Source organism: Moschus berezovskii, chromosome 1, assembly GCF_049115385.1.
Source record: "Moschus berezovskii isolate FMDL1 chromosome 1, NW_MosBer_1.0, whole genome shotgun sequence".
Taxonomy (NCBI): domain Eukaryota; kingdom Metazoa; phylum Chordata; class Mammalia; order Artiodactyla; family Moschidae; genus Moschus; species Moschus berezovskii.
Genome location: NC_142460.1, coordinates 141,109,655 through 141,125,511, shown reverse-complemented (window position 1 = coordinate 141,125,511; position 15,857 = coordinate 141,109,655). Strand labels below are relative to the sequence as shown.

Genomic DNA, 15,857 nt, shown 5'->3' with positions numbered 1-15,857 from the left:
TCTTTGCTCAAACCCAGGCCAACCTATATTTTTAAAACATCCCAAATGTAAAACATTAATTGATTTATTAAAAGTGAAATAGACCAGATTTTTTTTACCTGATACAGTATTCTCTTCATTTTATTGAAGGGTAATGACCATGCTTGGTGCTGTCCCTTTAGTCTAATTCATAATGAAGCAACTATCTCTTTAAAAACCTCATGATACTTTTACTTTTGTTCTTCTGGGTTTATCCCTATTTTGAAACAGTTCCTTGATAACCTCCATTCTTATTTATTACTATTCTTGGACTTTGGGGACAGATTAGGAAGGGATATAATATGGTAAAGAAAGGTTAATTATTAACCTGGGAACAAAAGCTGAGTTTTAGTCAGATAACCCTAATGGTTAACCTGATAACAGTTTTACTTTGTCAAATATATTGTCCATAGAATTACGCTTTTTCTATAAAAGCCTTTTTAAATAACATCTCTGCAGGCATAAATGAAGAGATTAGCTGTAAGACAAGCAAAAATTATGATCTCTTCACTGGTATTTGGCATTTGATATTCAAGGGGATAGTCTCATTTTGTCTCATTTGGTTAGGCCTTATTGCGGAAATGGGATTGAGAGGATTTGTTCAAGAATAGCTGCTTAGTTTAAAAAATTAATATGTGGAATGCTTGAGAAAGAAGAGACAATTATGAGGCTATTCAGTGAAAGAAATAATTAGCTTTCTCAAGAAAGGGTAGTTTCTTCCCAGCCCTTCTTATGTAACTTTTTACCTGCTGGTCTTCTCCAGTGTCCTGGCCCTGTTTGTCTTCACTCTTTAGGCTCATCTCTCACAGTTTGAGCTACCTACCACATTCTGACAACTCTCAAATCTAAACTCCTTGTCAGAGATTACTCTATAGAGTTCTACATACCTATTTCTAGTAACCTTATTTCTCAACCTTTGTTTCTGCACCGTGATCTATATCCCAGATTCAGCAGTCCCAAATGTAGCTTAAAATGTCTCATTTCTATCTACAAGTTTCTTTGCCACTCACTCCCCACCCCTCAAAAAATCTTAACAATCTTTCTTATAACACATTAACCATCTCCCCACTCCTGAGTTGCTCCATACTAAAAACTGCAGTCATTCTTGGTGTTTTCTATGTTATAGGTGACTCTTATTTTTATCATCCCTCTGATTTCTCAAAGATTCTCTGTGCTTGAGTTATAAAACTTTCATTTTCCCATGCTTAATCCCTGTGACTGAACATTTTGCAGTGTCCAGCTATTCCCTTTACTCTTTTACTTGCTTGGGTAACTTTTTTAAGACTTGTCCTGAATGTTACTATCCTTTCTTTTCACTGAATCTGCACCTCTCTTCCCTTCCCTCCCTTCCCCTCCCCATCCAAACACACACACCACCACATTGAAGTAGTTAGGGTGTTTCATAAATCTCTAAAGTTAAATGATGAAAGAAAAAAGCCCAATAAGAGTAACTTGCCTCTGGACATAGTAAACCTGAGGTGAGGCTAAGTTGCAATGTGTTATTTGCTAATTCCACATCTAGTGGTCTTCTCTGTGATGAACAGCCTAACTTCATGTTCTTTCACCCAGTATTTGTTGAGTATTGTCTATGCAGAGGAGACAGATTAAATATTTATTTTGTTTTTTTACCAAAGTGTCATCTAGAAAGGTAAATGTTAGTGAGATTTGGCTATTAGGAAATAAGAGGCAGAAGTTTGTTCAGGATTTATGACCTGTTACCACCAAAGTATTTAAATTACGTAGGTATATGGATTATTTCGTTAATATTAGCAGGAACATATAGCAAGTTTAGTTTCAAATTGAAAATGAGAAATGAGAGTAAGGAATGTTTCCTCAATTATTTGTTTTGTGTTTGGTTAAAATAGTAGAGTTACCCAAGTTTATTAAATACCAAGGAATGTTGGAAAAAGTCAGTTTTGCTGTTAAGTGTAGGAAATGATTTGGAGGTGATCCAATACAGCTACTTTGTGTTACAACTTTAAGGGGAAAAAGGCCCCAGAGTGAGCATAACAGGTAATGTATTCAGGACTGAAATTCCAAGTATACAGTTTTTGAGTCTTAAGTTCTATAGCATTGTTTATTAAATGTCTGCCAGCCTCATGGTAGATTGTTAGCGCTTTTGTGTGGTAGGAGATTGATGAAACTGTTAGAACACACCCTATATGCTGAGTGCTGCAAGTGTAGTGTGAAGCATGACTTACTATATTACTTCTGGAAGAGTTACAGAAGGCTTTCCAGAAGAGAAAATATTTGAGCTGAAAGCTCTAAAAGAATGGTAGAGTATTTAGAGAGTGAGAAGCAGTATCAACAAAGAGAATAAAAGTAAACCATGGAGCATCTTAAGGAGTTTAGGCTTTTCAGTTCAAAAGTTGCAGGCATTTGGAGTTGGGCGTAGGTGAGGTGGGATAATGTAAAGGTTAGCATTAGAGCTACATATAGTAAGCAAGTTCCTGATTCTTCCCCCACTTTTCCCACCACACACACTTTGGCCCATTTGTATGTGATTGCTAAAGAATTCGAAGTTACTTTAAAAATTATAGATGAATTTAGCTACATAAAAAGGTTGTTTTTATAATAAGCCCACTGCTAGGTAAAAATTTATTCAGTGCTTCTTGGCCTCTGAAATGAAATGCAAATCTTAAGAGCTTTACATTTTTGTTTTTATTGCCCTTGACATTGTTTTTTATTATGTTTTTCTCCAGTTTTGTTCATTTTCATATACTTACACCATGAAAATGTCCTTAGTTGGTGACAGTGTTATTATTTCCTCATAGTCAAAGGGAAGGAGTGCCATATTGTTAACCATTTAAAGGAGAATTGATCTTCACTACAAAATGACTATTAAATGTAGTCCTTTCCCTGAAAGTTTTTTTCTTAATCTTTATCCTTTTCCTAACACAGCTGGAAAAATTTGAGCTTTTATGTGTTCGTAATGTCTTCATTCATATTAAGAATTTTTATTGAATTTTTCTTTTCTACTGAAGTTTTGTATTTTGTAGGAAAGGTAGGTCTTAAAATCAGTATCAGAAACCATAGAACTTTTATTAGGTTAACCTATAAGGAAATGGCAACCCACTCCAGTGTTCTTGCCTGGAGAATTCCAGGGACAGGGGAGCCTGGTGGGCTGCCGTCTATGGGGTCACAGATCGGACACGACTGAAGCGACTTAGCAGCAGCAGCATATGGTACTTTAATCACCAAATTCTGATATTTTTAGATGTTGATTAACTATCAGCTTCTATCCCAACAGACTAAAGGAAATGGCTTTAGAATATCTAAAATGAATATATGGAACTATATCCACTATGTTATTTTTCAGTATAACTATGTTAATAGGTTTTTGTTAGTCATTCTGAACATGAGTTGGGAAAAATACCTTCCTAATCTCTCTCCTCCTTTTTTTACTCTCAGATACCAGTGTACATCTCAGTCTAGATAATTGTCAGTCGTATACTGTTTTCCCAGTCTCCAGGAGGTAAAGTTAGCCCGGACTATAGTGTCAAATTTTTAATTTAGGCTTAAACACCTCACTTATGTGTTCTTCACTCCCCTGTAATTACACTATCACCAAATTACCAGTTGCTGCTTTGTAAACAGTAAAATGAAATCTCTTTCAAGAGAGTCTCCTTTAAATGTAAGCACTCCAGCATTGGGGAAAATGCTACCCTCCTCCTACCCCTTTCTCACACCCTTTCTTTTTTCAGTCTGACTCAGGAAGGAAATAACTTTTTCTTTGTGTCAAACCTTACCTAATGCTAGTCTAATAAGAAATAACAGTTAGTGCATAAGTTCATTTATCTTATGTAGATATGGTTTTTCATGTTCTTATTACATTTAAGTATTTAACTTGAAGTAATAGAATGTTAAACTTTGTTAGTTTATTGGAATGTTTGGACTGTAATGGTAAAATTGTTATGCCGTTTTCCTTTTATATAAGTCTCCTGATTAAATTTTTATATCTTCAATCTTTTGTTTCCTTAGAAAAATATGTATATAATTATATCAGAATTTTACTATCAAATAATAATTCCCCCAAAATATCATAACTTTGAAGTGTAAAGAAATCTGGAAAAAAGTAAAAAAGATCTTACCAATACTTTATTTGGAATTCATTTTTTTAATGCAACACTGTGTAAGCTTATGTAGCCTGTTGTATCTTATTTATCCAAGAGACTTTTACTATTTAGTTACCAGCATCACTTTAAACAGAAATAACTATACTGGGAGTTATGTTTTTAAGTGATTTTAATTCACCCTAAGCCAAGGAAATAAATTTTACAAATCACAAGTATCATGTATATTAATAGTTTCCTGTGTTAAACATAGTACCTAATCTTTCAGAAAGAAAAAGTTCCAAAAGCAAGTGGAGTTATTGGTCCCCTTCCCTCCTTTCTTCCTTTCTTGTTTCCTGTCTGCCATTTGGTCATGTCTTAAGTTCACGCTGTAATAACTCCTTTATGAGTCATTTTCATTCTGGAAAATGTTTTTCAGTATTCTTCTAAGTGTGTGAAAGTAGTCTTCAATCCCTGTTCCTCATGTGCCTTCCTTTGCAAACAGATAACTTTGTGTGTATGTGTTTCCAGTCTCTCTGCATATACAAGCAAATACATAATCTCCCTCTTCACATAAATGGTAATATATACACATTGTACAGTTTCCATCTCAGTACACAGAACAGCATCTTTGTGGGGTTTTTTTTCCCCCTTACTAAATGGCTAGTATTAAATGAATGGCTATACCATGATTTATTTAACCCCTTCCCTATTGCTAGTCCGGAGAAGGCAATGGCAAGCCACTCCAGTACTCTTGCCTAGAAAATCCCATGGATGGAGGAGCCTGGTAAGCTGCAGTCCATGGGGTCGTTAAGAGTCAGACACGAATGAGCAACTTCACTTTCACACATTGGAGAAGGAAATGGCAACCCACTCCAGTGTTCTTGCCTGGAGAATCCCAGGGACGGGGGAGCCTGGTGGGCTTCCGTCTATGGGGTCACACACAGTCGGACACGACTGAAGTGACTTAGCAGCAGCAGCTATTGCTAGTCAGAAACCTTGCTGTTAGGAACAACATTGTAATGAGTAGTTTTGTCAATACATTTTTCCTGTGTATGTAAAAATATCTGTTGGATAAATAGCTACTTGTAGTATTGCTGACTTAAGAGTGAGGGTGTGTAAGTAAGTAAAGTCGCTCAGTAGTGTCCGACTCTTTGCGACCCCATGGACTGTAGCCTAGCAGGCTTCTCTATCCATGGGATTTTCCAGGCAAGAATACTGGAGTGGGTTGCCATTTCCTTCGTGCAAAATTTATTAGATGTAACCAAATTGCTCTCTATAAGGATTATACCATTATACCATTTTTCACCAGCAGAGTAAGAGAAGGCCCATTTTCCCACAGCCTCACTAATTTTGCATTAAATTTTAATATGTTTGCCAGTGCGTTTAGGGAAATAATATCACATATTATAGTTTTAGTCTATATTTTTATTACGAGATATAGGGTGTTTTTTAATGTCTTGTGAATGTTCATGTGTATTCTACCCATTTTTCTGCTGGGGCTTCTTGTCTTACAGATTTATAGAAGTACTTCATATATTTTGAGGCATACAGTTAGAAAGGCCTCTGTCACTCCAAAACAGTAAAGAATTCCTTCCTAAATGGACTTTTTTAAGGTCATTGATACAGATATGTGGTTGACTCTGGACAAAGGGAATCTGAGGTAGGAGAGGGACTTTATATTGATGGTATACCTTTTTGTGTGTACTCACTGAATTTATTTGACTTCCCTGGTGGCTCAGATGGTAAAGCATCTGCCTACAATGTAGGAGACTTGGGTTTAATCCCTGGGTCGGGAAGATCCCCTGGAAAGGAAATGGCAACACATTCCAGTACTTTTGCCTGTAGAATCCCATGGATGGGAGGAGCCTGGTGGGCTATAGCCCATGGTGTCGCAAAGAGTTGGACATGACTGAGCAACTGAGCGACTTCACTTTCACTTTCCTTTTACTGAATTTATTCTTTACCATGTACTTGTGTCTCCTTTAAAACTTTTATTTGGAATGCTTATAGATAATTTGCCCCCAATAAAAGAAGTGCAGGGAGGTCTCATGTACCCCTTCACCCAGTTCTTCCCCCAATGTTAAAATTTTGCATGACTATAACACCTGAAGTCCAGAAATTGACGTTGGTATAATCCACAGTGTGTATCCTTTTTTCCTCTTTTTAAATATTCTTTTCTGGAAGAAAATTTCAGGATTTTGACCTGAAATTAATTAGATGAATGTAAAATATGCTAAGGGCACTGGTGAGCCAGGTTTTTATAGATGCTAAAAACAAATATCATTCTTTGTATATTTAGTTGGGTTTTTAATATTTCCTTGGTAAAATTTTCACAGTAAGATTGAGTACTTGATAACTTTAGTTTTGTGAATAGCCATTTTACCTGCTTGCTTAGCATAATAATAGCTTTTATGGTCCACAGAAATCACTTGTTTTGTTTTACTGAGAATAAAAATCTCCATGGGGCCTTTTGTCTATGTTTTTAAACCATGAAATTAAACAGATTGTTTTTACATTGGTAGAACTTACAGTTAATAATTAGGATACATACAATTTTGAGTTCTTAGCTTAATTCTCTGTTAATTTTGTCTAACAGTTTTATTCTTAACCACAGAGGTTTGCATTTAGCCAGAGACTATCTATATGAATTTTTATCTACATAGGCTCTTTTTTGGAAGGAGGATTGTTATTTGCTCTTAATTGTGAGAAAATGTAAATATTTTTAAAATTCCTTTTACAGAAAGGGTGATCATTTTTTGTTGTTTTTTTTTTAACCTTGATAAGCTTGGTGAGCTGTAGATTCATTGGATTTCTTCTTTGCAATCAGCTGCTTAACAATTGCTTTCTAAAAATAAAACACGCATTTCTTTGAGAGGAGGCAAAGTGTAATCCAGGTTAGAATTAAAGCATTTTTGGCACTAATGATATAGAGTTTATTGTGGGGGGCGGGCGAGGGGATGAAGATTGTAAATGATGTATTGGAAACAGTATGTGATTCCTGAGGACTGGCCTCCAAGAAAGACTATAGCTTCTACTTTTAAGTTTAAAAAGAATTGATTTTACCTGGTTTGGATAAGGGTGCTTGAACCTTAGTGTATGAGATTGCCAATTCAGTCAAATAAGTTCTTACCACACGACATTTTATTTTGTGATTTGTGGAATTCCCGTTTTAATTGTATTGTGATTCAACAGAGAAGATTAGGAGGGTCTGAGTAAAGCAAGGTAATTTTTTAAATAATGTTCTGCATATGGATCTGTAAATGGCAACCCACTCCAGTGTTCTTGCCTGGAGAATCCCAGGGACGGGGGAGCCTGGTGGGCTGCCGTCTATGGGGTCGCACAGAGTCGGACACGACTGAAGCGACTTAGCAGCAGCAGCAAGGTACCTTCAACTTTCTTTTTTTTTTTTTTTACATATCATATCATCTTTTTATGTAACGTTCAAGAACAAAGATAATTCATGGTCTAGAAGCCAGGAGAAGGATACCTTCAACTTTCTAACAAAAGAACATTTTAGTTCTTAGTAGAGAATCAAACTGTGCTGGTTGTCTAAAGATCACTGAGCAAGTGCTTTTTCCTAAAAGCTACCTACCTTGTTTTCAGAACTGAACCTCTTCTAGGAATATGCTAGATATGATAAATGGCATGTTATGAACATAGTTGGATCCATGCTTATGGTTTCACAACTAAGTTTAAGCACTTTTCACAGTGCACACAACTCTGTATTTCTTTTAGGTCGTTATAGGAAAAGCATGTGTTTTGACATTAATTAGGTTAGATTTTAATCCTGTCCCTAGGGTTGTGTCTGAGTAAGTTACTAGGCTTTTCCTCAACTGTAAAATGAAAGCATTACTCAGGCTTGGAATCAGAACTCACTAAAGTGTGTTCGCTTCCATGAAGTGACAAGTCATTTGTATCCCTTTCCTCTACCTTCTTGCTTTATTAATAAGCATTTGTGGGACTTCCCTGTCAGTCCAGTGGTTTAGACTATGCTCTTCCACTACAGGGGTCGCGGGTTCAGTTCCTAGTGGGGGAGCTAAGATCCTGCATGCTGAACAGTGTGGCCAAAAAATAATTAATTTTTTAAATGGCATTTCTATTGAGAAGAAAGATAACAGTAGTCAAAGTGTAATAGCGAAGAAATTTGCACTATTTGTATCTTAAACAGTAGTCATGATGTCTCTTTCCACATTAATAAAGAAAAATTTTGATTTCTCATAAGGAATTTTTCTTAAATATGAGATCAAGTTAAGCCTAACTTTGCCTTCACTGGTTTTAATTTTTAGAGAGGAAAGACGGGATGATTTGCAGTCACTGAGCTGAGAGCATGGATGAAAGAGTTAGCCTATTAAGAAGGATGCAAATGTAAGACACTTGTGAAGACGGAGCGGAGTCTCCTATCTGGCCCCTTGTCTTCTCAGTGAGGTTGCAAGTAATCTAATGTGATGAGTAAGCAGGCCTGGGGAGAAAAACTGTGGTGGGGAACCATTTGGGGTAAATTAAAAGATGAACGGCGTGGAAGTCCATCCTACACTGATACTTAAGTTTTACTTTTCTTATGAATGTCATTGTAATTTACTTAATTTAGAGCATTATCAAGCTTCTTTTGGGAGCCACAATTCCAAGAAACGAACATTCATTATATAAAAAAGTAATAGTCATTCTTGTGTTTTTTCTCACAGTTCTATATTTCTGTCCATTCCCTCAGTACCCACAATTTTTTATTCATCTAATAAATGCTAATCCACTTATGATTTTATTCTAAAAGAATGACCTATAGTAAACAGAAAGTTTCTTTATGAAAATTATCCCCTTTTGTAGCACTGTACAGTTTATCAGAATAGTTACAAAGTGTTAGGAATCCTTCTCTTAAGGAACTTAAGTTTGGAAACTGGTTATTAATCGCCCAGTTATACTGTGGTGAATGCAATGAGAAAGAAAACAAGGCCTAATACTGTAACATTAGGTCAAGGAAGCAAATAAAAGAAAATTATTCATTCTGCTGCAGCTAATCATTCTCATTTTAAAAGAGCGTAAACCCCAAACCACTATGTTGACTTTGAACACAATAGAAAACAACTTATTAGCCTCATTGATCCCATGTTTTGGGATCTTCAAATAGAATACCCTCCTATTTGTTTTTATTTAAAACTACCATATTGGTGCTTGCTTGCTCAGTCGCTATGTCCAATTCTTTTGAGCCACCAGGCTCTTCTGTCCACAAGATTTCCCAGGCAAGAATACTGGAGTGAGTTGCCATTTCCATGTCCAGGGGATTGAACCCAAGTCTCCTGTATTGCAGGCAGGTTCTTTACCACTGAGCCACTTGGGAAGCCCATTTTGTATCTTTATTTTTAAAGTAGGTTTTTAAAGCAGTGGTTCTCAAACTTTACTTTCTTTCATATCAGCTGGAGGAGTTATTAAAATTTGAATCCCATCTCAAAAGTAGGTCTGAGTGGACCCGAATATTTGCATTTCTAACAAATTCCCAGATTATGCTGATGCTCGTAGTCCAGGGACCACACGGAGAACTACTGATTTATTTAAACTCAAAAAAATATAATGGCTTCCTAATATGAACCAGTAATTGTTTCTAATATATTCAGTAACTGTTGTCATATTGACTCTTTCTGTACACACTTAAAGCTCCTATGTGCCAAGCACTGTTCTCTTCACAGAGGTGAAGATGATAATGAACCTCACTCAGAGAGCTCAGTCTAATAGAGTTAACAGTGGTAGTAGTATTTAAAGTCACTTAATCCTCACAGGAGTTTTGTGAATTGGGGTTTATAATCCTTGCTCTTTGCACAGTCACCTCCGACTCTGCAGCCTTGTGGACAGTAGCCCGCCAGGCTCCTCTGTCCTTGGGATTTTCCAGGCAAGAATCCTGAAGATACCATCCTTATTTTAGGTTTAAAAAAAAAAGCTGAGATCTAGGAAGGTTAACATTTCCTAGATTTCACAGTGAGTATATAGAGGGGCCAGAATTTCATGGTTATGCACTGTAAAAAGTTTGTGATTATTTTAGTGAAATCACAAAAGGGATGGAACATTGGTTCACCTTAGGAAACTAGAAGGCATTCCACAAGAGATGGCAGTAGAGCATCTTAAGAAACAAGTAAAAGAAAGCCAGGTGAATTGGAACTATGAGAAGATAATATAAGTCAGGACTGGAGGTTATCTTATCAACAAAGAGTAGGATGCTAATTATCGTTCCTTAGCTGAGGAAATGGTTTGGAAACTGACTAGGTTTTATTTTTAATTATCAGAAAAGAAGAAGAAATCTTTTAAGAGTTTGATACTTATTTAGATTTTTTGTTTTGTTTGCTCATTAGTATGTAAAACTGATAAGTTAGCATTTACAATATTCTATTTAAAACTGATATGTTAAAAGAATTGACTGTATTTAAGTCATGAAATGATTTCAGTTATCACTTGATAAAGAATAAAAAAGTATAATCTAGGATTCTCAGGCAAATTCTAATCTAAATGCCTATTACCATCTTTTTTGCCAAATTATGGCCAGTATTGGTGACTTTATCCATATGGTGTCTGAACTGAACTTTACACTTAAGTTTATATAGTCTGTAATTTATAGTTACATGAATTCATACTTAGTCTCTACAAGCATTTAAAGCCTAATATATATAAGTATTAATGATCTATATGGCCTTTCCAGTTATTAGGTATACAGAAGCTTCTTTTCATCTTAGCAATAGCAGGAAGTGAAGTAGTATGCTGTAATTGATATTGTTAATGCTCAGATAAACAAGCTTAGTGTTTTCCATGCATTGACTCAGAGTTTAGAGGGTTAAAAAGTTCAAAGGCCACTGAGGCATAGATACCAACCCCTTCATTTTACAGATGAGGAAATTGAGGCCTGAGGAAGCTAAATAGATGATTTACTGATGTAGGTAGTGAGTAACAAAACCAGGATTGTAACCTTATCTACTTAGATTACAATATAAAAGGCACCACTACATCAGATAGGATATTTCTGAGCCTCAATCTGATATAACACTGAGGGGCCCATCATCTAAAGTAAAATAGTCTTAAGATATATTAGCACCTAAATTTATCACTAAATACTAAATGAAGAGTGTGTAGTAAAATTTTATATAAAAGTAATTTAAAGACCTTTTTCTGTATTGATACAGTAGATTAATATATCAGATTTATATTTATAAGGAAAATCTAATAACTGTTCTTTAAAATTTACAAAAACACCAAGAAAAGGATATAGGTCCTTGGCTGTATACATAGGAAAATATAAACTGCCAAAAAGGATAATTATTCAGCCTTCTGTGTCATTATCATATAAATGCTAAAATGATACTTGAACTTGAGATGTACTTACCAGCTAGACTATTTCTAAATGTCTCTAGGAAAAATTGGTCTAAACCACATACCTTAGTTGGTGATTTTTGCTAGGTAGCAAGCTACAGTCAAAGCATGGCGGGTCTGCCAGACAGTTGAGTTCCTCATTAACCAACCCTCCAAGTACTGTTTGCCCAAAAGGCCTCTGAATCACTTTTACAAGCCAGGTTTAAAATATAAAAACCAGATATTAAAAATAGAAAAATCTATAGAAGAGGAGTAATTATCTGAATTTACTGCAATAAGTAACCACTGAAATTTTTGCATGAAAGTTAATTAGAATATATAGTTAGTAAATGAAGAGATGTGGAGCAGATACTGCTCATTTGAAATATATCTTAAGGTCACTGAATTGAGAACTCCTGAATAGAACTGGGAGTTAATTTTTAAAGTAGCGTATATATTTCATAGGCAAGTTGGAAATATTGAAACTACAAAGGATTTTTAAAAGTCATCTATTTGCTGAGATCCTCATTTTCAAAGTGAGAGCTCTGAGTATGAAATTCTGAAAATAGACTAATAGTCTATTTTAAATTACTGTTTTGGTTTTAAGTAAAACACAAATGTTTTTATTTACTTTAAGAGTTGGAAGGGAGCTTACATTTTTTTAGAATAATTTAATGAAATATTCTAATTTTTTCCAGTGCTTCTGGGGGAGGTGGTGTAGCCATTGACAACAAAATAGAACAAGCAATGGTAAGTAAAAATTTATAGTCTTCTCATTTCATACATTCTTGGGTTTTATCAGTCCTAAAAAACAAGTATCTAATTTCTTTAAACCAAGATGACCAAAGTATATTTTTCAGTAATAAGATTTAGTTGAAAATGCTAAAACATTGAGAATTTTTAGTCTAGAAATACCACTGGAGTTAATCGTACATTTCATGTTACGCTATTGATAAGGACCATTTTGGGGGATATATATAATCAACATGCATTTGATCCCCTAAATATCTCAGCATCAAGAATAGTTTAGACTTCTAAACTGGACTTCTCTGGTGGTCCAGTGGACAGAGTGTGTGTTACTCAGCTTTAATAAATAGACTTGTTTCTGTTGATTCTGGTTCTGATTTCTGCTGTTACTTTCAGTTTTTCTTAAAGATTTGTACTCAACATTATTAATATTTTGATTCAAATTATTAAAACCATAAATAGGTTGTAAATAAAGGCCATTAGTCTGCTTTTTTTTTGATCCTAAGATTTTGAAGTTGGAAATTGCAGGTCACTTTATTTCTTAAAGCATTACTATAACTAGTTTAATATCAGTTTAATTTCCTTTGTTCTCTTCATCTGACATCTAAGTATATGATTTTAAACTTTTTTTTAATTCTAAGCTTTATTAATTGACAATTTAAGGAGCTGGTATTTTTTTAAAAAATCACTCCAGACTTTGAAAAGAAAATTAAGGACTTGCTGCCCCAGTTGAGAACTAGATTTTTTCCACCCCATCTTCCTCAGGGTCAATCAGGAAAACAGTAGAAACATAAAAAGCAAGAGCAGGAAAATTAGCATAAAATCATCCTGTGTTTATAAGGCACAACACAATCGTCTGGTGTTTATAAGGAGAACCAGATAGCAACTCCTTCCCCTTTCCCTCTTTTTGACATTCCTAATTTTGTTTTTCACAGGATCTGGTGAAAAGCCATTTGATGTATGCAGTAAGAGAAGAAGTGGAAGTTCTAAAGGAACAAATAAAAGAATTAGTTGAAAGAAACTCTTTACTTGAACGAGAAAATGCACTGTTAAAATCTCTTTCAAACAATGATCAATTATCCCAACTCCCAGCCCAACAGGCCAATCCTGGTAGCACTTCTCAACAGCAAGCAGTGATAGCACAGCCTCCGCAGCCAACGCAACCTCCACAGCAGCCGAATGTCTCCTCAGCATAAAGCTTTCTTGCCTCATTAAGAAAAAAACTGAAAGCAATCTATCCTTGTGTGCCACTGGTGTTCTTTCCACTTTATACGAAAGCAAGTAGCCATGCTTCAGTTGTGTGTTTGGCCCTTTCAGTATTAGACAATCATTCTACAAGAGCTTTTCCTCTCTTTGAGATGTCCTGCAGCACTGTTGGTGTCCAGTTTCTGTCATCAGTACACAAGGAGAGTCATAGATGAGGTGTATTAAAGTGAGCAGAGTTTGCATTTTACCTGGTGCGCACGAGTGGGGTCTTTTAAGAGCTTTGGTGGCTCTCCCATGTTTCCTATTACCCATGGATTTACCCTGAGCCTTCCTATCACATTATAAATAACAGTTCATCTAAAGAGCCACTTTCCTTTCAATATCAGTAACATTTGCCTACATAAGTTTTCATTTATTTGTGTTTTATTTATTACAGGGCTGCTATTTTCATAATGTACATGAACAATGTCACAGAACTTTTTTAATTTTTTTGAATAATTATAAGTATCAGTAAAGGAATTGAAAGACAGGATTGCATTTAATAGATAAAACGTTTAGGCAATAATTGAACAAAAGAATCCTGGCATATTTCTAACACTAATGGCAATTTACCTTCGGTATTTATTTTCAGTAGTAAAGACCCAGCTTGAATGTAAATTTTGTATAGTGTAAGTATGAAGAACATAGTGCAACTGTACAGGTAGTCACCAGTTATTGTGATATAATAAATAATTGGGCTATTTTGATGAAGAAAACTTTGTTCATTTGTTTCTACTTTCTAATAGAGAAATTGCCACGATTCCTCTGCTTTTTGACATTTCGTATGACTTTTTTCGGGTGGGAATAAAAAGCTGTGAAATTGTTCAACCTACTTTGTAACCAAAGAAGCAAAGCTGTGTAATGGAGTTTTGTTTTTGTTTTTTTTTATAATGCACATTCTTTATGTATTTTTATTTAGTGTTTTCTTGGTCACAATTTTCTTTGCTGTCTAGCATGATCTGCATGACCTATAATCTTTGAACCACTTTCGTACCTCATGTTTTTATCCAGCACTCTTATTGTAATATGTACTAGTCTGTGAACAATGTCAAATAAAAAAGAACGAACAGGTAGTGTGGTGGAGCTGAGCTAGTGTATTATACACTAGTTGTAAAAATAAAAATGAAGTGAGCCATCTTTTGTTCATTTAAAATGGTGTTTTGAATTTCGTATGCAGAAAACGTTTTGTTACATTGCAGATTTTAATGTATTTAATAAATGCAACATGCAGATTAAGTGCAGTGTATACTGAGTATTTAAATTAAAATGTACATTTCATAAATACAGTTTCAAGAGAAAGCATCATTTTGTGTATACTAACATATTAAGTGTATGTCAGAAATTGATGTATAAATATATATTTTAACACATTTTCTGAAATTAAACTGCAGTTTTGTTGAAATATTTGGCTCTATATGTGTTCAAAATTTAATTTGATTAGATTTGTATTTTCACAGTTCCAAATATTCCTTCAATGAAAACCTGTTACTAATGACTTAAGGATGGTTCTTAAATCTTCAAGGTAAAATAACTTAATGCAAGAACAGTGAGCAATATTTGTACTCGATACTCATATTATGTCAATGACATTTAAGTAGGAAATCCTTGTCTACCAAAACTTTTACTTGAATTCAGAAAGGTGCCTGTAGAAATTAACATGCTCTATATCTATAGCCAACTAACTAATCAGGAATTATTGATAATCAATAATTAGCTCTCTGCATTAAAGAAGATAAATGTTCTTTATTTAAAATAAAAATTTAAGCCACAAACTAAATGCATAAAATCAGAGTGTACATGGAACTTCCAACTATTTTATATTCTAGTTATGCTGCAGGATATATTCACTAAAAACAGAATTTTAATGTTAATAGAAATAGCTAAAGGAACTGGCTTGAAGAAGCAACCCGAAGATATGGAGTAAGATTGCTAAGTAGAGCTGTATCAGATGAGCTCGAAAGTGAAACTTCCGTGTTGGAATGTTTACCAAAAGGCTCGTCGGGTATGTCCCTGAAGTGCGAACAGTATATTTAATACAGGTGGAGAGAAACTAGTATTAGAAAAAGTTGGGATTTTTGTGAAAATATCAATTTTGGTGTTGGGAGTAGAAAAACACTATAATTCCTAAGTAATAGTCACAAAGGAAATGATTCATATGTTTAAAATGGTAATTAAAAGCAATTATTGCTATTACATTTTTTAAAAATCACAGTAGAATACATGAATAGTTCGCAGAAGAAATAAATGGCAATTTCTTAAGGGTTCAACCTCTAGTAATCTAAGAAATACAAATTAATATTTAACAAAATTATTTGTCTTTAAATAGCAGGACCTAATGTAGAAAGGCAAGCTTCCTGTGAATGTCTAAAAAGTAAGTTGGCAAAAATGTACTGAGCCTTAAATATTAACAAACTCTTCAATTTAATGACATGAGAAGATAACTAATGGTGCCATGTTCAAAAAATGCAA

General features: G+C 34.7%; 1 protein-coding gene across 7 annotated transcripts in view; it reads left to right on the top strand.

Moving 5' to 3' along the window:
- TSC22D2 (TSC22 domain family member 2) overlaps positions 1-14,790 on the top strand; it is a 46,760-nt gene extending 31,970 nt beyond the window's left edge. For 2 of the 7 annotated variants that reach the window (XR_016038266.1, XR_008683911.2), the window contains 3 exons: positions 8,360-8,438; positions 12,095-12,146; positions 13,079-13,160. Coding sequence is in view for 2 of the 7 variants with exons in the window: in XM_055411769.2 (XP_055267744.2) it covers positions 12,095-12,146; positions 13,079-13,339 (313 nt within the window). In the remaining 5 variants the exon portion in view is untranslated. Of the gene's footprint in view, positions 1-8,359; positions 8,439-12,094; positions 12,147-13,078 lie in introns of those variants that run through there. The other 5 variants (XR_008683913.2, XR_016038263.1, XM_055411769.2 and 2 more) reach the window with 3 other exon arrangements.
- Positions 14,791-15,857: the final 1,067 nt, after the last annotated feature.